Source organism: Haliaeetus leucocephalus, unplaced genomic scaffold (assembly GCF_000737465.1).
Source record: "Haliaeetus leucocephalus isolate CR32 unplaced genomic scaffold, Haliaeetus_leucocephalus-4.0 Scaffold848, whole genome shotgun sequence".
Taxonomy (NCBI): Eukaryota; Metazoa; Chordata; class Aves; order Accipitriformes; family Accipitridae; genus Haliaeetus; species Haliaeetus leucocephalus.
The window spans coordinates 4,662,295-4,686,905 of record NW_010973284.1 but is presented as its reverse complement, the minus strand read 5'-3'; the positions used below and the strand labels follow the sequence as shown (position 1 = coordinate 4,686,905).

At 39.0% G+C, this 24,611-nt stretch overlaps 1 protein-coding gene across 3 annotated transcripts in view; it reads left to right on the top strand.

Moving 5' to 3' along the window:
- The window catches only part of ZFYVE9 (zinc finger, FYVE domain containing 9), a 66,003-nt gene that overhangs the window by 25,865 nt on the left and 15,527 nt on the right, over positions 1-24,611 (top strand). For 2 of the 3 annotated variants that reach the window (XM_010582378.1, XM_010582377.1), the window contains 7 exons: positions 4,143-4,242; positions 7,933-8,109; positions 8,444-8,613; positions 9,965-10,088; positions 11,795-11,917; positions 13,171-13,326; positions 21,881-22,105. In XM_010582378.1, coding sequence (XP_010580680.1) covers positions 4,143-4,242; positions 7,933-8,109; positions 8,444-8,613; positions 9,965-10,088; positions 11,795-11,917; positions 13,171-13,326; positions 21,881-22,105 — 1,075 coding nt within the window. The remainder of the gene's footprint in view (positions 1-4,142; positions 4,243-7,932; positions 8,110-8,443; positions 8,614-9,964; positions 10,089-11,794; positions 11,918-13,170; positions 13,327-21,880; positions 22,106-24,611) is intronic. The other variant, XM_010582379.1, reaches the window with a different exon arrangement.

Genomic DNA, 24,611 nt, shown 5'->3' with positions numbered 1-24,611 from the left:
TTATATATATGTGCCATCTAGGTCAACACAAATTCTTATGTGGTCAGTTTATGGTAAATGATTAGCATGTAAAGTATTTCCAAATATCTTGTTACTGAAATACAAGTCAGTGGCACCGGGGGAGTAGGAAGTTAGGAAAAAATATGATGATTCAAAAGCAGTAAACTAATACTCTTGTCAAGTAGATATTAATGAATATTTTTAAGATGAAAAGAAATACTAAAACCCACTAAAAACTAGAGTAAAAGTAACTTTGTTTCACTTAAGCCCCATCCAAAGGTTTTTGAAGTTGATTTTCTGAAAGACTTCCTGACTGCTATGGGCGATATCCTTTGCTACCAGAAGAGTGCAGGGAAGCAGAATGACCTGAACAAAGGACCTAAAAGAAGCAAATATATCTGGAAATCTCAAACCTTTATGCCACCTGTTTCTGGAAGCAGTATAGCAGAAAATCCAGGCTTGCTCCTCTGTAATGGACTACGTACATGTCCCATTTGGCCCTTTAGTAACCAAAATGCATAGCACTCAGTCTCTTCACTGCAACACCAGATAAATAGATTTTATTAAAATTTGATTTTGAGACATGCTGAAAAATCTTTCCCAGGACACTTTTAAAAGCTAAGCAGATGTTCATTGTGCACTGGTCCAGGACTTCCAGTTGCTTGCTTCTGCCCATCCTCTTGCAGGTTGGTTGCAGTGGAAGTCCTGATGTGGAGCTAGTAACCACAGGCAATGAATAAGCATCATATGAGGTACATGCCTACTTTTTGTGTACCTTTCAGTTAATATCAAAGGGCTCAATATTTTTCTCATTGCAGTTAAGGAGAATCTGTAAGGCACATAAGTTAAAGGAATGTCCATTGTTTTAGCTTTGATACATTAACTTATACTGTCAGTTACGTAGGTCATTCTTTTGATTTTTATGAGTTTCAACAAATATGACTACAATTTTCATTTACAGTAATGTTTTCTACTTATTTTTGTGTTTTAAACAAGTTCATTGCTTAGATTTAATTACTTTCCTGTAATGACTGAAGCGCTGAATTGCACAAATGAGAAGCAGAAAATGAAAATATGTATAAACAAAATGGATAAAACATGCACAGATAGAGCAAGGCCAAAAAATGTAGTGTGTTTTTTTGGTGTTTTTTTTTTGTTTGGTTTTTTTGTTTTTTTTAAACTACTGAAGACAAACCTTGAGAAGACCAACCAGCATTTTTTTGGGTGATATGTGGGGAATGGGTAAAATAAAAGGTCCCTCTGCTCTGTAGACAAACTTGTTTCTCAGATGTGAAGAATACATCACATATTAGTATTTAGTATTCTCAGAGTGTTAGAATAATCCTCAGAATGGCTTGTTTCTAGAAGCTTTTGTTAGCTAATGTTGTCTGAGCCAAATTTGCACACGTGCAGTCAAAAGATGTGGCAGAAAATTCTGTTATTTCATGCCTTCATATGTTATTTTCTCTAAAAAAAAAAAAAAAGCACTCATTAATAAATGCTAAGAATCAGTATAGGTCAAATAATACTTAGTGCTTACTGCAAATTGCTTTACAACACTTAATTCCTGTAATGATTCTGGGACGAAAGAGACCAAAGGCTTTGACAGGCAAGCTCTGATGAATCTAGCTGTAGTGGCTTTAGCTGTAGTGTCTACTCTTGCTTTCTGGTTAAGATAACCAACCCCAAAGCAAGTCATGTTGACCATGTGCCTGTGGTATAGCTAACTACTGAATCACAGTGATGCTTCAACTGTTTCTATTAAATGTATGAATCTCACTTAAAGAACTGGGGAGATAGTGTCTTCAGCTCTTGCAATTAATTGTTTCTAGGGGAAGTCATGGGACTGAATATTTTTGAACACAAGCTGTAGCAGAATAGTTTCTTTTTAAGCTTTATTAGCATCATGACAAATCATTGTAGTGGGGTGAATGTATCTGTTTCATTTGGGAATGAAAATTGCATTTAAAAATAGTTGAGTGGCACCTGGGAAGTCTGTCTCAGTTTTTAATTTCAGGGTAATAATTGCAAAATTAATGGAAGATATGAACCTCAGAGGAGTGGTAGAAAGTAATACAGTAAATTTTGAATTAAAATGAAGAACCTGAAGAATCTGTCTGAACACATTCATAAATTTTATCTTACGTATTTATGTATTTTCTATTGTCAGAGGAAACAATCATCCTTGATATGAAAACCAGAAAATTTGTATGTCATCTTTTTACTGACAACCAAACCCATATTTTTCCCACTAAAATACAAAAAAATCACCAACCCCCGTAGCAACTAATGCATTAACAACTCCCAGTGAACCTGCAAATCCTACTAACATAAAAACTTGCTTTGACACTGCTACGTTATTTTTTTATGGCATGATATGCTGAGATAATGACTTGGCGACTGTTAACAAGAAGACTGAATTGTCAGTTTTGCTGGATTGTGTTCTTCCTCTGCATTACTACTGTTAGAAGGCTGATGCAGCCTAAGAGAGGAGGTGTAGATGTTCTGTCATTGCTTCTATTTTCTCTTTTAAGATTTAAATTGTTGCACTTGGGAGCTTTGCTGAGTGCACAATGTGGTGTTTGATAAAGGGTCCCAAATTAGATATTAATTTGTGTTGGTCCTTCATTTATGGTTGAAGACATTGATTTTTCCATGTTCAATACTGAACTTTTGACTGGAAGTTTCTCCCAGAGAACTGAAATGATGTCAAATGTCTCTAAAATATGCTGTGATGTTGTTATTAATATTCCCTAGAATGCTTGAGGTGTAAATGCAGAAATTTTTAAAGTACATTTGCTTTTTTTTTTTTTTTTAAAAAAGGTTTTCACATATGTGGAAGGGTTTTTATTTTTTGCATGAAAATGGCAGTGTATACACACTTATATTTTGTTTCTGAAATGTTTAAGATGACAAAATTAGGAAACATTAAAACCAGTTGAAATGAGACAGGGTGAGCTCTTCTTTCTTCACGTTCGATTTTCAGCTCTTGTGGTGAACTCAGAGCTTATTTTATATGTGCTTATTTTAAACTTGCCACTAAAAGACTGCAAAAGTAACAGGCTGCAAAGCAGTTGTAATTTGGTGTGATATTTAACTTGGTTGAAATTTAGTTAGGCTTACATATATTTACATATGAGAATCCTGTGTGGTTTCTTGTCTATATTACAGAAATACTGCTGTTGAAGTGATGATGGAATAATTTTTTGTATTAAGAAAGCATTGCAGATCATAGTAATGCATAGTGAATTGTAGATATAATATCCACCCGTAATTAAAATTTGAAATTCTCTCTTGATATCTGAACTTGTTTGTTAGGTAGCTGCTGCTGTTTCTAGATTTCCTGAGTGTGACATTACCTTTCTGCATGAAATAGGTGTTCATCAGTATCTTCACGTCACCTGAAAAATAACCCTGAGGAAATACTGTTCTTTTAAATAAAAAGAATATTGTTATTTAAAACAAATAAGAAATCATTAGGGCACCCTGATTTGTCTGTTCTGCAGGATTTTGAGATTGCAATTGCTATTGTAGGATCATATCTGCATGCAAGTGTTTGTTTTGGTGCACAAGCCATGCTCATGTTTTATGGTTTTGCTTGTCTGGAGGAAGCCTCAAGACTGTTTCCTGCCCAGGACTGGGGAGTTGTTAGAGCTGGTTCAGGTGAGAAGCACTAGCAATGCAACTGCATCTCCACATCAGGTTGTCCTCACGGCGATTTTGCACCTGGTCCCCCCTTAGCAGCCAGCGTGCGTAAAATGCAGTTCCTGATTTCTCTCTAGTGTTGTGATGGCGTAGCATTTGTAATCATGTAAATATCAGCTTTTTAAAAATTAAAAATAATTCTTTATTATAATTTATTAACCCATTGTCATTTATGCCAATCATATTTTAAAAACACCACAGTGCAGTATCAAGAGGACAACATGCATTTATGTGTTCCACATAATACTGCTTCATCAGGATTAGTAGGAAAGGCACCCTGGGCAGGTATTAGTCACTGTGGCTTTAATGGGGAAAATACTGATCATGTACCTCCTTATTTTGCATGTCTAGAGCTTTACAGATATTCTCTTGTCCGAATTCATCAGCTCGTAACACATTTTTGAACAACACTGAAGTTGTTTCCCCTTTGGTTCCAGGTTTTTTGCGCAGCATGCTGTAGCCTGAAGTGCAAGTTGCTGTACATGGATCGAAAGGAAGCTAGAGTGTGTGTAATCTGTCATTCAGTACTAATGAATGGTAAGTGGAAAGAGAATCTGAGATGCGGCACTTCACTGGCTTTGTGTTGAGTTGCAGTGATGCTATTTAAAAAAAAAAATCAAAATACTTTATTTGTATGGGTAAGTATTCTCAAACAGCAAAGGCCCTTGAGAGATCAGCGTGGAATCCCCGTGGAGCATGGGGATTCCCAAACTAAATACGATTAACAAAAGGCAAAAGCTGGTAAGGGTGCTACGAGTTTGAAAGCTTTCATTTGTGAGTGCTATACCAGGATTGCAGAAACTGTGATTTTTGGTGGGTTTTTTGTTTTTTTTAATTCAGGAGCCTACTCTCTGTCCTTTGATGCCTGAGTAGATAACCTGTTACACTTTTGTATGGGATGCCAAAGAGAAGAGTAATGCAGTTGTGCCTCTTCTAGATATGCACTATAGGAAATTGGGAAAGTAGTATTTATCCACAAATTAATCCAGCTCTTCTTCCTCCTTAACTCCTTGGTGCTAGAGTAGGAGGTCTTGTCTAAAAACTTGTTCACAAATGTGGACAACTGAGTTTGGATTATTGCTTTGGGCACATTACTGGAGAGTCTGTCAAACCCAGGACGGTGCTGTGGCTAAAAGCCTGATGTGAACATGGGACATATGAGAGAGGTCACGAAGTTAACAAGTAGAACAAACAAGAAGTTGTATTACCTCTGCTTGGTGTAAGGAAAACTGTGTTTGGTTTTGACCAAAGGGCCATGGAATCTATTTTGTCTTTTGTCCTTTATAGTATTAACACTTCTCATATGTGGTCTAAATATGGGCAAACACAGAGTATTCTTCCAGCTGTATCTTGAGGCCTCTGAAAATTTCAAGAACTTCCCGCTTCAGCAGTTACCTTTGGGTGATTACACTGTCCAATTGACTTACGTCCATGATGCTGAGACAGCTGTTGCTGAAAGACTCAATGTTCAGTTTTTGTCTTGAATTGGGAAGGTAGAAAAATTGGGTTAGTTTGAGAGAGGATCCATGTGAATGCTTAAATCATCAGATAACCTGTCTCATCATGAGAAATACCAGGCGCTCTGTCTTTGGTTTATTAATGGAAAGGTGAATAGGTGAGTTGATCTTGGGGTATAAATATATATCTGGATAACTGAAACTTGATGACAGAAGTTACTTCAATTGTAGAGGAAGGTCTGACAGGTGCACTCTTACATGTAGTAGGTAGAATGAGAAGTCAGACAAATTCAGGTTTTTGAATGCAAGCTTTTAACCATTAGGATAACTAACTATCCTGAAAATTATTGAACAGTTATCATGGAATCTCCATTGCTGCAAATGTTTAGTTAAACTTTGGAGACTTTGATAAAAGATTGCTGCTGTAGTTTCAGCCAAGAATTAGTTAGGAAAATTCTATTTTATGTTAGCATTCAGACAAGGTAATTCTGGTGGTATCTTTACATGTTACTGTATAGTAGATTATTTGGGCTGCTGTTTTCAGAAAGATCTGTGAATTTGTTGAGCATCTAACTATGCTTAGAAGCTCATAGCTTTATTTTTTTCTCCAAAGAAGTTCCATATTATGCAGGTTCAGTTGAAAGTAACTGACTGCTTAGTCTTGAGATGAGCGTCCAAAATCAGTAGATAATTTCTGTTATTAAACAGGAATAATTTTTTTCTGTTTCAAAAAGATTAAAGATTAATCAGTGTGCAGTGGTAGGTTTTAATTATTAATAATTCTTTACTGTAGGCCAAATGTGTAAGGTGACAGGATATTGTAGGTTGTAATATCTAGAAATTCAAACCGAGCCCTGATGATGACATTGAAGGTGTGCTAAAATGTTACATTTTGAGATGGAGAAATTAACACATTTCAAGGTGTACAAGAACAAGGAATTACACATACACCTGGCAAAAGACAGCTGGCTCCTTTTGGTGGTGAGTAGGATTTGTTTTCATCTGGGGGAAGGGAAGAATCTGAAAATATTTCAGTTGAAACCAGAAGTGTTCTTGTAAAAAGGCATAATAAAATTGATCATATTATAATGATTTCCTTTTAAAAGCCTTTCTGTCCTGTTGCCAGGACGGATACGCATTAATGGCAGCGAACAGTGACACCATGGCTTGGTTTATTACAGGGGGAGTGCTGTCTGCATGCTTAGGTGTACTTGCCCAGGGCTACCTCTCTGTTTCTATCCCTGCTGCTGTGCTTTGCGATGATGCTTTTGGTTACTCGTTAGTTAACCTGTAGCCTGATCGTATCTGATCACTCCTGATCCTTGCAGTTTCTTTGTCAGTACAGGTGGTGTTTTTTTCCTACTCAGTGCAGCAGGTTAAGCATTGGTCTTTGCACGGTCTTGGAACCAGGGGTAGGAATCACACTTTAAAAGTAGTTATTTGATTTGGTTGCTCAGAATCTGGATTGTGTTTCACTGGGGTGTGGGGAGAGGGTTGTATGTTTTCTGACACTTTTCCATAGCCAGGCTATGCATTTAATTGTATTTTCAATTGGTAGATATGCTGAGTTGGCAGTTCGCTTGAGTTAGCGAGGTCTTTAAAAATATTCTTTTACCATGCTATGACTTTTCTAGTAAAGGCATGCTAGAGATGTAACTTTTCTTTGTGCTTTTTTAACACTTCCTTCTTTCAGGACCTATAGTCTAAATGAATACAGAATTGCTGTTAAAAAAATACTTCAATTTAATTAATCTTCTCAGATGGAAATGTCAATACCTTTTCCATTGGCAGGCATTTCACTCTGTTGGTTTTGCAGGTTGATGGGAGGAAGTAGGAGGCATTTATGTTCTGTTGTGTTCTTTTTGGGTTGTTTTGGTCTTCTTATTTTCACCTTGGTTTTCTGACAATTGATAGCCAAAGGAACCCAAAGATGTACGGGATTTATTCAGGCTTTATAGCTGCTCTGAGAGCTTAGGTGGCAGGATATTTATGCCTGACTAGAGGAATGCATTTATTTGTAACATAGTAATATGGCTGAAGGTGCAAGCACACATATGAATTTTCTGGTACCTTGCATAGCTACAAGCCTTCCTTACAGATGAAAAAGTAGTAGTACTGTGGAGATACAGTCTGTTTCGCTAGGTAGAGAAGAGATTTCCTTGCGATGGATCTTGTTGACAAAGAAGTTTTATGTGTTACTGTTTGGGCAATTGAATTAAGGCTGAAGTCATGCCTTCAGAATTAATAGCATAAGGGTTTTTTTATTGTCACGAATATCAGTTGTTGATCTGTACTGATCTGCCCTGGATATAAAGAAATGCAAGGTATTTTTTCTCATGTACAAAAGATAAATCTGCTCAAGTGTCCCGTAGGTTATAAAACATTTGTAATAGGAATGTCCATCTGTCCATACAGTGTGATAAATATACATATATGTAAGAATTGAGTGTTTTCAGTTAAATCTTTGAAGAGGAAACAAAATGAAGCATGAGGAACTAAGCATCATTCAGGTCAAAGTGTATTGTTACAATTTTCAGAAAATATTTCTAAATGAACTGATATTTTTATCGCACAGGACCAGTGCTGTTTCTCCTCCTGTTATGGATTTTCTTGCTTAATTACAGTCTCCTGGGCTTTTAAATAAAGGAGGAGGGATGGTCTTTGGAAGGTGGCAGGGTCCATACCTACTGTAGCTGGGAAATAACACGGTGTTTTAGACTGTTAGATACCTTCCTCTGTGTTCATATTTCTTATTCTTTGTTTGCTTTAGCTCAAGCCTGGGAGAACATGATGAGTGCCTCAAGCCAGAGTCCTAACCCTAACAATCCCGCTGAATACTGTTCTACTATCCCTCCTTTGCAGCAGGCTCAGGCCTCCGGTGCCCTGAGCTCTCCACCTCCCACTGTCATGGTACCTGTGGGAGTTTTAAAGCATCCTGGAGCAGAAGGTAAGAGTACTTCTTTTTTGTTTCAGTTTACCTGTAGTAAGAATTCAGAAAGAATATCTGAACTTTATCCATTCCAAATATGCTAGCTAACGCCAGTGGTGATATTTCTGCCCTCAGTAGGGACAGGAGGTTTTTAAGAACAAGTGAACTATTCTCAGCAGATGTGTTTATACATGATGCTGCTACAGAGAATGCACTAGACGGTGTCTTAAGTCCCTTCCAGTCCACATTTCTCTATTTATTATTTTTTTTCCATTTTTCTCTTCTGTACTCAAATTTTCCAGTCAATGTTGCTGTGAGATCTTAAATCCTGTTTTTTTAATGTTCTCTCTAGTGGCTCAACCTAGAGAACAAAGGCGTGTTTGGTTTGCTGATGGGATATTACCCAATGGAGAAGTTGCCGATGCAGCAAAACTGACAGTGGCTGGGACAACTTCCACAGGAACCTTAGCAGTGTCGCATGATCCATTGAAGCCCGTGACCAACAACACTTTATCAGCAGAAGTAAGGAACTGTTATGCTATTCACCGCTCAAAATACCATGCTTGCTTTGGTCATGAATAGTATATTAGCTTCTGTGGTGATTTTGGTAAGACATCTAGGAAATCTGTTGAGGCTTGTCTTGGTGTGTTGTATAGCAAGTGTCCTCACTTATTTTAATGTTTGCAGAGTGCTGAAACAGCCATATATTTTGAACTGAAATGAACTATTATGGGGCAGAGCATTGAGCAATGTTTGAAGTCTGTGTGCAAGGTGGCTTCCAAGAGTTTGGCTGTACAGCCTGTATATGAAGGATATTTGCGTAATGCATGTTTTAAAAAAGCTGAGTCATGGTCAGTAAGGAGTTTGAAACAATAAGATTGTCACAGCACGAAGCAGAAAAATACTTTGTTTGACACTTCTCATAAACTGATGTGTGCAGGTCTCGTGGTTTAACCCAAGCCAGCAACTAAGCCCCATACAGCCGCTGTCTCACTTCTCCCCCCTCGCAGTGGGATGGGGGAGAGAATTGGAGAAAAAAAGTAAAACTCGTGGGTTGAGATAAGAACAGTTTAATAGCTAAACTAAACTAAAATATAACAACAACAATGGTAATGAAAAGGAATATAACAAAAATAGAGATATTACACCCAAGAGAAGAAAAATGATGCACATTGCAATTGCTCACCACCTGCTGACTGGTGCCCAAGCAGTGATATACTGCTCCCAGCCAACTCTGCCCAGTTTATATACTGAGCATGACATTCTATGGTATGGAATATCCCTTGGGCTAGTTCAAGTCAGCTGTCTTGGCTCTGCTTCCTCCCAGCTTCTTGTATACCTGCTTGCTGGCAGAGCATGGGAAACTGAAAAATCCTTAATTTAGGATAAGCGCTACTTAGCAACAACTAAAACATCAGTGTGTTATCAACATTATTCTCACACTAAATCCAAAACACACTGTACCAGTTAGTAGGACGAAAATTAACTCTATCCCAGCTGAAACCAGGACAGCAGGAAAGTGCAGGTAGAATGTCATAATGTTAAGTTCACCATACCCCACGTGAGTGGAATTGAGACTTTGCAAAAAGTTCAGATGGGCATAGGTGCACTGAGATTTTGTAAAGAAACGGGTATGTGTGGTGGTAGAGAAGGGAGATGCAGTCTCTGTCTAAGCAGGCTTTTTAGTAATAGATCACATACAGGAGTCATCACATGATCACTGTTGTTAAAAAGCCAAATTACTTGGTGCTTCTGGTTCTCCAGCAGACACAGGCTCCTTCACCCAAATCTAGTAATCTAGTCAGCCAGATTTTACGTTTTTATCATTGTTACTTTTGTAATGTTGTCCTTTCTCATTGTTTGCTTCTTGTAGACTGATAATGCTTCTGTATTCTCGGGAAATATAACTCAGGTTGGCAGTCCTGTTGGCAGTGCAATGAATCTAATTCCTGAAGATGGTCTTCCTCCAATTCTCATCTCCACTGGAGTAAAAGGAGGTGAGGGTATGATTTGGCACCTAACTTTCATGCTTACCAGTTGCAATTAACCTAATAGTTACTGTGTTTATTTTAAAAATAAGATGCTGGCAATATGCTGAATATTTGAAGAAATTCACAGTAAGTACTCGTGGCTAAATGTTGTGACACTCACTTGCACCATTGATTCTTATTAGCATCTAGGAAGAACCCAATCTTGCAATGAAATTACTGTAAGAAGTAAAACACAAAGCAAAAAGAAAATTAACTTCAGTCCAGAAATATGTGCTAATTTCTTCACTAATCGGACTGTGGGGAATGTTTCACACAGAGATACATTTTAATTAGCCTTATGAATATTCATGCTTCCCTTCTCTGAAATTCTCTTGGAACATCCGCTCTGTCTGAGGCATCCCTGAGCACTGCATTCAACAGCACTATTGCACATCTTGGACCACAGTGAAGCTTTTAGTAATTGTGATGTCCCCTTCCAGAGTATCCAAATGGAGGAGGATACAGAAAATTAAAAACTAATTTTTAAAAGATTGAAAAGCAGTATATGTATTTTTTTATCTGACAGTTGCTTTCCATGGTCGTGATTCATGACATCCTTTAATACATTCCTGGGATTAACTTATTTTTTCATCTTGGATTTTTTTATTCCTACTATTTTGCTGATAGAGTGCATTTCTAATGTTAAACTGGAAGTAACCTTTTTTTGCAGGATAGTGTCAAAACCAAAATGTGAGCAGCATTTAATTTCAAAACAAATCTGTTCCATCCTGTCTTAGCTGTTCGTATGGGTGCCTGATTATTCAGTTTCCTCCACAAAAAAGGGGTGAAACTACAGTATGCTTTTCAGCTTTTATATAGATAACCTCACATAAATGCAAAGTTGATGTTGTTTCATATGCTGTTACATACTGGATTTTCTTTGCAGCATTTTACTTCTGATATTCTAATTCTATTTAAAAAGATTCCAAAAACATTTTTCATGTTAGAAAGCGAAATTACCTTTCTTTCTAGTTAATTTTAGCTGGAAAGGTAATACATTTCTTTCAAAATCTGTTTTCATCAGTGTAACTATTGTTTATGAAAGCTTAAATGCAGAGTAGATTATAAGCACATGGATGAAAAATTGCTAGTCATCTGGGTCTAATCATAGAGGGACACTACAGACATCTTTGAAGTTTCACGTTGGGATCCATTTTACACTGGATTTAGAGCTGCTATGACTTATAAAAAAATGTTTTATATAGTGTTCCCCTCTGTTATCTTCCTAGCAGCTATTGCACAAAAAGTGTAAATTATGTGACATAGGGATAGACTATGTGTTGGTGTTTGTAGTTCAGGACTGATGCTCTTGTGCTTTACTGTCATATAAATAACAATTGTTAACTTCTCTGTCATTTGGGATTTCAGTTGACACCATGACACATTTCTCAAGTTGATTTTCATTTTCTCCTCCGTTGATACTGAAAAAAAGTTGATTTATGAAACAAGCTATACCTTTGTAAAGGATGTACAGGGGTTATGCACATAAATGCTATTGAAGTTTGAAAATACCAACCTAGGAAACAATCAATCAAACCAGCAATACTTAAATAAGTTTTTTTTTAAAGGTCAAAAAAGCAAAAAGCATCAGAATCAGAGTTATCTGATTATAATGTAGACTACTGTACCAGTAAGTTTAGACTTCACTGTGTGTTTACTTGTTTCTTTCATAGACTATGCTGTAGAAGAGAGACCTTCTCAGATCTCTGTCATGCAGCAGCTGGAGGATGGTGGCCCTGACCCTCTTGTATTTGTTTTAAATGCTAATTTGTTGTCCATGGTAAAAATAGTAAATTGTAAGTTTTAATTATTCAATAAGGCTTGGGTTGTGAGAGGGGAAATGTTATCTATATTAGTAGGAACAACAGCATTTTTATTTGGTAGGATAGTCTCTGAAAACGTGCATGGATTGAAAGCTTTGTACTTAGCCATATTAAGTTAAATTACAAAAGTCTCTTTTCCAGTGATTTAGACAACAATACAGATAATTTTGTGTAGAAAATATAAACTAGACTGATAGAGCCTCCAATGTCAGGTTTGGAGATCAACATCTCCTTCCAACTTGGTAGGGCAAGGTATTTCATCACTTATTCTTCCTTTGGTTGCTTAACTCATTTCCCTGTCATCCCATTCTGGAAAAAGCAGATAGGATCCCATAGTAATACGCAGGTTCCGTTCCACTGTGCACCTCTTCTATCGTTTTTTATACTCTGTGTGTGTGCATGTGTTGAGGGAGGGAGGAATGAATGGGGAGGCATACGGATGGCTTCTCATGTTAGTACCTCAGTTGATCTCTGCTGGATAAGAAAACGTTATTTGAGAAATTGAGAAGGACAGTTTTGCAGTAAAATGTATTGGTTCTGTGAAAAGTTCATACAATAAATTAAGATGTTGTTTATAAACCTTTCAGCATCTGGTTAGATAGAAGTACAATTTTTTACATATACATAAAAATGTCATTAGTATGCATATATATATACACATATTAGATGAAGGATTTTATTTCAGTAACTTAGTTTTCTTAACAAATGAATTGTGAAGCTTAGAGCATGTGTCATCGCTAACATTCATGTGAAGCAGAACAACACAGTGACACCTCATGAAAACACCTGACATCCAGCTATCTATCTTAAGACAGAGGTATCACTGTCTGAAACTGGTTTAGCTGTCAGGATCAGGATCAGGAGATGCACAGCCAACAGGCTGGCCTTTTCCCAGGTTCTTTTGTTCCCATTTAAATCCTGTCCTTTAATTTGGATACAGAAACTGCTAAAGTCTGCTCTGTGGTGTTAATCCCAAGATCTGACTGGGAGCTGTAATGCTCTGGCTCTTCCTTAGCTGTAAACTGGGAATTATTGAGCTGCTTTTGTTTTGGGTGTGCTTGCTTGCAAGGTAACGGATTTAGAACCTAATTTGTCTGTGTGACGGATATCACAACAAAACATGCTGTAAAACTGATTCTTGAAAGAGCTATCTTCCTGTAGTGAAACTTAGGCATATTTTATGAAATTCTGATCTTTTGTTCTGATACATGTTTTCCTCTCTGCAGATGTGAACAGGAAATGCTGGTGTTTCACTACAAAAGGCATGCATGCAGTGGGGCAGTCAGAGATAGTCATTCTCTTGCAGTGTTTGCCTGATGAGAAATGTTTGCCTAAGGATATCTTTAACCATTTTGTGCAACTTTACCGGGATGCCTTAGCAGGTAGGAATGCTCTCTGTTAAAAGTGGTTTGAATAGATGATCATACTGAGTCAGATACTCACATTTTGGTCGTTTAGCAAATGACTATTTTTGTATAAAAGAATATAAAAAGTGAATAAGGATCAAAGCTGATATGGGGCTGAGTTGTTATTGGTTATTAGTGTCCAGTGTTATATTCATCTCACCAAATATAACTATTAATGAGGTGCTGGTAACCCAGGGGGTTGCTCCAAAGATATTCCAGCCTTCCTCTGGGTGCCTGCAGAACAAAGACGTTTGGGCTATAAAGGCTATGCATAGACTATTACAGCAATGGAGAAAGAGGATTCTGCCTGTGATAACTGTGCTCAGCAGCCATTGCTGAATGTCTGCTCTGGCTGCTTCTGGTAGGTGTTGGGGTAGGAATTTGAATATGGCTAACATATCTGAAATTAGTACTGTACTTCATTTAGCAGTAAGCATAGTAGGATACTTAGCAGGGCTCATGGGTACACTAATGACATTGCTTCTAATTTTTTTTTCCAGTCTGAAGTCAGGGTAGCTTTTTTAAAGATACAGAAAGAAAATTTAGAGAATCCTTGTGGATACTATGTTAAATAGCCCCAAACCAGGTAGTTCAGAAATTTGATTCCCACAGTATGTCTGTTGCTACATTATGGACATATTATTTATGTTATAAAGTAATACAAATCCATATGTATACGTGTGCCTGGAATGAATTGTAGGGCATTGCAGAAATTATCCCTGAATTTTGAATATCAATTGCAAGATGGTATTATGTAAACCTTTATACATTTTACATTTGCTAAGTAAATAGGCTTCCACTTTTAGCTGTTGTTGGACCTTAGTGTTCAAAAATTATTGCATAAGGAAAAATGCAAGTATTTGGTTCCACTGATCAGAAAATAAAGCTAGTTTTCCAGAGGTGAAATTAGATCACATTAAGGTTATATACTGAAAATATATTGACAAAGGGTTCAGCACATCAATGGCAGTGCCTTTGGAGTGACTGAATCCAACACCTTAATAAAATAATGAAAAAGATCTTTGTTTCCTAAAATGTCTTGATACAACAAAGGTCAGCTTGTCCAGAGAGGTTGCCAGGTTCAGAATGTGCTGTTATCACGTCATAATGGATCTGGTGTACACTGGAAAGAAATACCTTTCCAAACCTCACTTCATTTGTAATGCTTTATCTTCTAATTATGATGTTATTCAGAGGGAGATAGATATGAGAAGTTGTGTGCATGTGTATATATATATGTATATTGCAGATATAAATCCAGCTTGATGTGTATATTGCAATGAAATTCTGTATAATTACACTACAGAAATACATAATTTATAACTCCTACATAATGTATTTGGAATTCTTTTTTTAGTGCTCTAGTGGTAGTAATTTGATATCCTGCAATTGCACTGGTGCAAAAAGTTTCTTGCTATTGTACAATTCTTAATCAGAAATCAAATTTCACTGTTTAAGAATTCCACTGTGTAATGTTCTTTTGGTACGATTTGCTCTGTGTTGTATTTCAGACATGAAGTAGAAGTAGATAGACACCTTTAGTTGCTATATAATACCCAATCGCACTGAAGTTTTTTGTAGAACATAGCACCTTGATAAATTCCCATAGCATTTTGTAATGCACTCTCTCAATATCCATCCTTTTTTCTTTCCAAGTCATGTGTGTTTGAGAGGGAGAAGTGTATATTAGCATATTTGCAACTCTGGCTGTTTTAAATGAACATTATTCAGCCAGAGAGACAGGGTATGATGCTGTAGGGGTTTCAGTTTGGTGGTTGTAATCCCTTGGAAGTGGTTAGCAGTTTGCACGCTGTTGTAGATGGAGCCATGCTTCCAAAGTTGTTCACTTCAGAGGTACTGCTCCTCTCCTGGCGATGACAGACATTTAGAGAAAACAGAAATTCCCATTAGAAGTTAGAGACTATTTAAAAGCCTGCCTCACAGTTTCATTTTTCATTATATATTATACTGGTTTAAATTTATTTTGCCATCAGGAAACTGAAATAAATTCTGTGGATGTTTTTTATTTATCTCCTTTGGTAAATGTTTTCTTAAAAACGGTCATAAAATAAAAAGACACATATAGTATTTTCTATTGGAATGGAAACAGTTACTTTTAGTGACGTTGATTTTGTTTTGGAGTAATTTTGGATTTCTTGCTGGTTTTGTTTTCAGCTGAAAAATAGAGCATTCCCCTTTCATTTATTTAATTAAAGTCCCTATCTATAGTGATTTATTTTTTCATGAGTCACGTTTATTTACTAGCTCTTCTTGCTCAAGTTTGAATTCTGTGTTCGAGCCTAGAAGCACAAACTTGTATGTACTCATGCCTCTTCCCAGATGTTTCTGATTTCCTCAGAGGATAACTTGTTTCTTGAGGCCAAGTCCTGTCCTCTGTGCTAGGTACTGCTGTCAGCTGTTTGTAGAGTATAGTTCTCGCATGTGCAAGTAGTGGCAGCAGAGCTCAGGCCCGAGACCTGCAGGCAGGAGCATTTAGTCTGTACTGTCAACACTTTGCAGTTTGTCCTTCAGATCCATCTCCTATTGGAGCATGGATAAGATGCCAGTCTGGTGCAGCACTGCCCTGAACCTTCATTAGTTTTGTTATGGGAAGTCCTCAACCTCAAGCTATGGTCTGATGTTAGAACTTCATAATTGTAAGACAACAGAGAGATTTTGAAGGAAAAATGGCATTTTTCACTATAGGTTGTATGCATGGGAGTTATGATAAATTGTAAAGTTGTTAATTAAGGCAAATATTAATTGCTGTTCAGTTTCCATCACTTTACTTTTCCTCTGGACCCTCTGTCACAGCTCCCTGCTGTGTTGCTTTTCTTGTTTAGAAATTGAAAGCTAATGATTTCTGTTGTGGTTGTAGTAGTTGTGCTGTTGCAGTAGTAATCCCATGATTATCCTTGTCTGTTGGCTATAAGCCTGGCAGGAGGTCTAGTGAATGGAAAAATGAGACCTTCTGTCTGTCTGAATGGGTACTGTGAAGCAGTTGGATGTGGTAATATAGAGCTGCCAGATATGCCCTAGTGCATCAACCCTTTGGTGGAATACAATAAATGCTACTGTTACTTTTGTAGTGAAAATGCAAATCTGGCAACTGCTTGAAATGGCTTTGTGATCACCCTGGTTTTAGGGATATTCTGGGCGAGAGTGGATCCATCCCAGTTACAGTTTTGTGTATTTTTTACCCAGACTGGTTTTAATTAAATAAGGTGGTAGCTAATACAGAGTAGATCTATAAAGAAGCCAAAGTAGATGTTCTGAAGAGAGAACAGGTTAACTAAGTGAATAATACACTCCTGCAACTGTAATGTGGAAAGTTGGATACAAAATCAAACATCATATAAGGTGTGAGAGTGATTGTTTGGAAGACTGCTACAGACTAGTCTGAGGAAGTTTTGGATGCTGATAACTGGTTCTCACAGTGATAGTAAGTGAAGCATTATGTCAATTGCCAATATGAGTAAGTTCTTTCCAAATTACTTGCTGATGTGTTTCAATAAAAAGATGCTGAGTATGGTCAGAACTTTGAATGTTGAATTTCCTGTTTTTTCTCAATGTTGGCATCTGCTACAGATGTGTTGTGCCATCAAGTTACATTCACGGTCTTGTCTCTTCTGTGGCTCTTTGTGGCTCTTGGTGTGGTAGTGACTGGGTTTGTATTGCTTTTCCAAAGCGTGTGTGCTCATTTGCTCTTGAAGAAAATCCATCTGGCAAGATTGTCCCCAGGTGAATATTGCTTTGCATCTCTTGCTACAGAACTGGGATGCTTGGGTTTTCAGGACGCTGGCATGGTGTTTGGTACTTGGCCGTTCTTGGTTGTTACTGAGGACAGTGGAATGAGGACAGATGCAGCTAACTTCCCCAAACCACATATGTGTGCCTTCCCTGAGACTCGATGCTAATACCAGCTTTTTGAGCTGGGATTAATCAAAAGATATTAAGCATACATTAGGAATTTAACCTCACTGTTTTTGGGAAAAGCACCTAACTGGCTTCACCACATATTGAGGGCAATAAACAAATGCAGGAGTCTTTTTTTCTTTACCTTTCCTGGTATAAACTTTTTTATTTGAGTCCAGAAAGGATTGCCAACCTGATATGCAAAGTACATTGTTCATCTGAGGAAGATACCTAAGTGAAGAATTCAAAACAGCATGCATTGTGACTGAAGAGAAAGTCACATCAGTGGATAAAGGCATGTTTTCTTTAAAGGACTTTATAGAGCTGGTTAGGATTTAAAGTCAAGGGTAACCCAGCATAACTGAGAATAGAATAAGTACTGACCTCCTGCAAAGCTACTTTAAATGCATCATGCACACTTACGGCACTTCCTAAACAACGTTAATTGTCTAGATGTCAGGTGCTGGAACGTAATACAAGGAAAGGCACCTTTCTGTTCACTCTGAGAATACCTCTTTAGAAAGGAAGTCGTGATATTTTGTAAATTAAATTACATGCTTCTGAGAAGGATACCTTTTTTTGAAGGTTTTTCTGACACCTACACTTTCTCTATGAGCTTCTGAAACACAGTTCTATGCTTAAAATGTCTAACAGTACAGTGGGTTGGTTTGACCATGTCAGGTTGGTAACAGCAACTTATCAGTGGGGCCTTGACTTGAAACCACCTTCAAAGACATGGCAGAAAAGGATGACAGTCCCTGATCAGTGCAGAAACGTTTGTGGGACAAGCCCAAAGAGGCTTTTAGACTTGGGTTTGCTGGTTGAAAAGGGCACTAGAGAGGTGGGTGGGAAAACACTTGCTTGATATTTCCCGTGCTCTCGATATAGCAGGCTCTTGCATGCGCTTATAAATAATGAATTGCAGCACAACTACCTAATCCCAATAGTTTGTCCTCTTAATAGTGGTAACCTATTGGAGCTCGCACTGTGCAAGGAGTAATTTATAACACTGTGGCTTATGGTAGCAAAGTACTGAACAGCTGAGTTGCAGATTCCACTCTGAAGATTTTTTTCATGTTTCTGTTGGCTGAAAAAATTCCTGTTAAGGCATCCCAAGCGTGTGAGCCTTGAAGTTCCATCTCCTGAAACGGAAAAAATAAGTAGTCGTCCCCTTCTGCTGCAGCACTTGGCATCAGTCACAAGTGGAAATGTCTGATTGCTTTGTCATTCCAGTGGGCAGTACCACACATCTCAGAACTGTACGGTATTGTACAGCTTTGCTTTGCCTAGCCTCTTTCACGCAGAAAATACTTCAGAAAAGGGTGCAGAATTCAATTCAGTTTAGCGGATCATATGCTTCATACATTTTAAGGTTAGAAAGGATTATTATGGTCATGTTGTTGGAATCGAGACGCTAACCAAGTAATTTTATTATCAGGCCTGTAGCTTCTGTGTGGCTAAGAACAGATGGGAAGGGAAAAAGGAAGTATAAATGAAGAAGAGGAGATTAGTGAGGGTAGGTGGGAACTGCAAAAGCAAACGAGTGGAGTTGAGATAGAAAGGTGCCAGCAGCTATTTTAGATAAGAGAAAATCTTTTTTATGAACACCAATTGATACATTCGTTTGCGCTCACTAGCAGGATTCCTGAGTGTATTCACTGAGCAGGCAATAGTGTCACAGCACAGGCTGACGGAGAAATGCATTTGAACATGGGCAGGATCAATGGTTTTCAGCAGCTGACAACATTTGATGTGGCTCTATAAATCATGTTAGTCCTTCAGTTTGACCAGTAGCTACTTTTCATCAAGTATGCTCAGCTGAGCATTACAGAAATTGTAGCCACTATAAGAGTTCTGGGATTTGATCTGGGTTGATGGTGTCAGCTCTGGTTTGTGTGTATCTGTAAAATTACAAATCAGCTTCGCAGGATAGTGGCAAGCTACGAGTGAGCCGCACCCTGCCATGGGGTGCCTGGGCTGCTGAAGCCTGTCACCTTTTAATAGAGAACTTGAGAACTTAGTTTATGCAGCACCTTGTGGGTACAGAAAAGACAAAATTTCACTAAGGTGCCCACAAATCTGAATAGTAAGGAAACTCCTGAACTTAGTTGGAGTATAAAAGGAGCCTTTTGTTTACGGACCTGCCATTAGCTATATTTAAAACTGGAGGTACCAAGGTCCTGTGAAGGAAGCAATACTTGGTGGTGACTGTGCCAACGTGGTCTGGAGGGATGCAAAGTAGCATGGTCACATCTCCAGAGAGAGGGCAGGAATAGCTGTGTTATTCTCATGCTGGTGCTGGCTGTGTGGAGAGTTGCTATGACTTGGGACTTTCTTAGGGGTTCAGTGTAAAGGACAGACTTGAAAGGACTCATTGGTTAACCTTTCCTTTGCTGGCCAAAACTGTACCTACTGTATTTATTTTTCTTGCATTTGTAAATGCTTCTGTATGATTTTTAGGCTGTTTTGCAGTATAAAAACAGAGAAGGCTTAATTTGAAGATCATTGTCATAGTTTAATCCCAGCCGGCAACTAAGCACCACGCAGCCACTTGCTCACTTCCCCCCACCCAGTGGGATGGGGGAGAGAATTGAGGGGAGAAAATAAAAAAAAGTAAAACTCATTGGTTGAGATAAAGACAGATTAATAGGACAGAAAGGAAGAAACTAATAATGGTAATAATAACAATAATAAAAGGATTGGAATATACAAAACAAGTGATGCGTAATGCAGTTGCTCACCACTCGCCAACTGATGTCCAGTCAGTCCCTGAGCAGTGGCCCTGGCCAGCCTTCCCTCCAGTTTATATACTGGGCATGACATCACATGGTATGGAATATCCCTTTGGCCAGTTTGGGTCAGCTGCCCTGGCTGTGTCCCCTCCCAACTTCTTGTGCCCCTCCAGCCTTCTTGCTGGCTGGGCATGAGAAGCTGAAAAATCCTTGACTTAGTATAAACACGACTTAGCAACAACTGAACACATCAGTGTGTTATCAACATTCTTCTCATACTAAATCAAAAACATAGCACTATACCAGCTACCAGAAGGAAAATTAACTCTATCCCAGCCGAAACCAGGACAATCATACTTGTATTACTAAGGTTGTCAAAGTTGCACTTCTGTGACTCATGTTTTTACTTACTTAAAACCTAGTGTTTGTGTGTCTGTGTGTGTCTCTTGTGTGTAAAAGGGAGAAACCCTCCAGTTACTGTCCAGTTGATGTGCATGTTGGAAACATGCACATTGCTGCCTTGAGTTCAGATACAAACACTCCATTACGAGGTGGTGAAGAAAGAGCAGAAACTCCTACTTAGCAGTCTCTCTGTCTGCTGGTGGGAAAGTCTGGGATTACTGCAGAAACCCAGGAGGTCTGTATGAGTACCTCAAACCCGTGTGATTCCTCATGAGTGGTGTGATCAACCACACCATGCTCTCTGAAATTAGTAGTGTTTTTTGTTTGAGAGCAAATCAGCGCTATTTAATAATTACATCGTCCTATGGAGAATTGTGATCAGCTCTTCTGTACATTATTTGCATGCTGCTGTTGTCATTTGATAAAAGGAATCACACCATGGTTCTTTGCTTCAGTGTTAAATGCTGCATTGGATGCTATAATAATCTAATCAACATTCAGATTCATTCAGCCATTCCAGTGTAAACATTTTTGGAAATTAAGAGCATCAAAGAGTAAAAATGTGAGTAAAAATTAGTGATGTTTTTCCCCTGTGTCTGTCTCAGTTGCGTTTTACATTAAGTATACTAATTAAATAAACACTCTTTTGTGTAATTCTTAAAATGACCCAGATCTTCAATATGTGTCTGAGCAGGCACCCCAGTGGTTTGCCTAAATGGAAGGACAACCAATGGGCGTTAATCATTTGACCAGGTGCACATCTCTTCTTTAATTGCAGCTGGATCTAAAAGTTTAGTTCAGTCAACAGCATCTTCTGCAGTGGAAACCCCTTGAATATCTGGAAGACACTGAAAACAGGCTTTCTTTGGGTGCTTTTGTAGTGCTAGGGGGAGGTTGCGGGTACCAATTCCTTAGCAGCAGTACTGGCCTGAGCTATTCTTCCTCTTCCCTGGCTATTCCCGGGATGCATCATCCCCTCCGTTACACTGCCTCTGCTACTTGAAACATGCAGATCTCGATGAAACAGGCCGATCACAGAAATGATTGAGGCTAGTCTCCCTCGCTGCTCCCCCAAGAAGAGGTGGTACGTCTGTGGTTGTACTGTCCTGGTAGCACTTGCGCGCATGGCTCAGTCAGGTGCAGAAATGAAGGTATGTGTCCATGTTCCTACAAAATTGACTTCCTACCAGTGATAGTCACTGAGTACATGTATCACCAAAGGTGGATCAACCACAGATACCATGGCTTTGGTGGCTCTAGTCCACAGCAGTTACTCCATAACAGATTACACACTTTTGCACAGGAGGTAACCTGAGCCCCTGTGTGCAGCAAATCATTGTTTCTTGTATGATTAATAGACATTCATGCTTCAGGAAGCAAAGTGAGTTTAATATGGATTTTTTCCCCCCCTTCTAAAAAGCTCTTTAAATTCTTGATATAGCTCTCAATCTGGTGAAGTAATGAGCATTTTTTTTCCATAGGTAACGTTGTTGGCAACCTGGGACACTCCTTTTTCAGCCAGAGCTTCCTTGGAAGCAAAGAACATGGAGGGTTCTTGTACGTTGCAGCTACGTATCAGTCCCTGCAAGACCTGGTGCTCCCAACCCCACCGTACTTGTTTGGCATCCTCATTCAGAAATGGGAGACTCCCTGGGCTAAAGTGTTCCCTATTCGGCTGATGTTGAGACTTGGAGCTGAATACAGACGTAAGTAACATGCATTCTTTTAGCTGCAATTATTTCTGCAGGAGAATATATTTAGGCTTAGAGCACACACACCCAGCCCTAAATTGTTACCCGTCAAAGCCACACAAGCTTAAACAGGCAAGTAAAAATTGTGTTTCATACCCATATTGCATCCAACTAACAGCACAGCAGTACTGAGGTTGTGATATGACCTACAGCCTTTTTACAACTGTACTGGTTCATCAGGGAGATTTTTGTGGAGACAAATCTAGTTCTGAGCGGCTGTTTGTAGTTCACTTAGTGACCTGAAAGAGAGTTATGTGCAGAGCAAGTCTAATTTAGCTGGTGTAGTCAGGACAAGGGAGAGCTTTTGAGACGTTAAGCTCTTTCAGTGCTGAAGTGGAAGAGCGTTTGCTTTTAGGTTTTTAAAACCACGCTTATTTTCCAGAGAATAACAATATGTGTGCAGGGGCAACTGACGTGGCAGTTTGTTGCAAAAATTCTGTTGCAACTAGTAACAAATAGGCTGGAGAGAGTGTTTTAGCTGAACAAAGTCTTAGCAGTTAGCATGAAATTAGCATAAAGTTAGGATAAAATCTTTTTCAAAAGACATTTGCCATCACTGGAGCAAAGAGATTATTGGAAGTCTGTCCACCATAATGGGCCAAAAATTTGGTGTCTTGCTCATCTGCTGTTTTAATTGGCACATTTTGTAAATCTGAATTACCATGAAAATACTGAAATAATAATGAAAATGTTAATTTCTTTTCAAAACTTTTTCAGAAATTTTTAACAAAATATGTTTTAGAATATGCTTTATAGTGATTTGTAAATTTAACTTGTGACATTTAGGGAACATTGGGGAATTTTTCATAAAATACTTATGTTACAGGAGAGGAAAAAGAAAATCTTCAAAATTTGCCTTCTGAAGATGAGGACTGTAGGTTAAACTTGTCCAAAGAAACATTAGTGTTAAAGGTGTGTAAGTTTGTGTGTGTATCCATGAGGTTTTTAAGTAAGTGCACTTACTCCAATCGGCATTTAGAAAAACAAAGATGCTCATATCTTGGACGTGACATCTGTTTTTGAGCACAGAAACAAATGTTTTGTTATTCATAAACAGAAGTACCTGCTCTGAGTATGTTGGGAAGCTGGGGTTTGAATAATTTCTGTAGCTGTGGTTTGGATTTAGGCATGTTCACTTGTGCTGTGACAGTTGTGACTGCAGGTCACTTCCTCAATCCCCTCTTGGAAGGGGCTGCATTTGTGTCCCAGGTTTCCTTGGACACATCATCTTTTCTGGTGGAATTGTCAGATTTTGGCCATTTGTCCAATACTGCTGGATGTGCAGCAGATCAGATGCAAGAATCACTTCGGGTTGCTAGATGTGCAGAAAATACCTGCTGATCATCTGCAGATCATAGAATCATAGAATCATTTAGGTTGGAAAAGACCTTTAAGATCACGGAGTCCAACCATCAACCATGCCCACTAAACCGTGTTCTGAAGTGCCTTGTCTATGTGCTTTCTCAATACCTCCAGGGATGGTGACTCAACCACTTCCCTGGGCAGCCTGTTCCAATGCCTGACAACCCTTTCAGTAAAGAAATTTTCCTAATACCAATCTAAACTACCCCTGCCACAACTTGAGGCCGTTTCCTCTCATCCTATCTCCAGCCACCTGACAGAAGAGACTGACCTCCACCTCCCTACAACCTCCTTTCGGGTAGCTGTAGAGAGCGATAAGGTCCCCCCTCAGCCTCCTTTTCTCCAGACTAAACAGCCCCAGCTCCCTCAGCCGCTCCTCATAAGACTTGTGCTCCAGGCCCCTCACCAACTGGTTGCCCTTCTCTGAACATGCTCCAGCACCTCAATGTCTTTCCTGTAGTGAGGGGCCCAAAACTGAACACAGGACTCGAGGTGCGGCCTCACCAGTGCCCAGTACAGGGGAACAATCACCTCCCTGCTCCTGCTGGCCACGCTATTTCTGACACAGGCCAGGATGCCGTTGGCCTTCTTGGCCACCTGGGCACACTGCTGGCTCATGTTCAGCCGGCTGTTGACCAACACCCCCCAGGTCCTTTTCTGCTGGGCAGCTTTCCAGCCACTCTTCCCCAAGCCTGTAGCGCTGCATGGGGTTATTGTGACCCAAGTGCAGGACCCAGCACTTGGCCTTGTTGAACGTCATGTAGTTGGCCTCGGCCCATCGATCCAGCCTGTCCAGATCCCTCTGGAGAGCCTTCCTACCCTCGAACAGATCAACCCTGCCTCCTAATTTGGTGTCATTCATAAACTTACTGAGGGTGCACTTGATCCCCTCGTCCAGATCATTGATAAAGATATTAAAGAGAACTGGCGCCAATACTGAGCTCTGGGGAACACCACTTGTGACCGGCCGCCAACTGAATTTAACTCCATTCACCACAACCCTCTGGGCTCATCCTTCCAGCCAGTTTTTCATCCAGTGAAGAGTACACTTGTCCAAGCCATCAGACGCCAGCTTTCAAGGAGTATGCCATGAGAGACA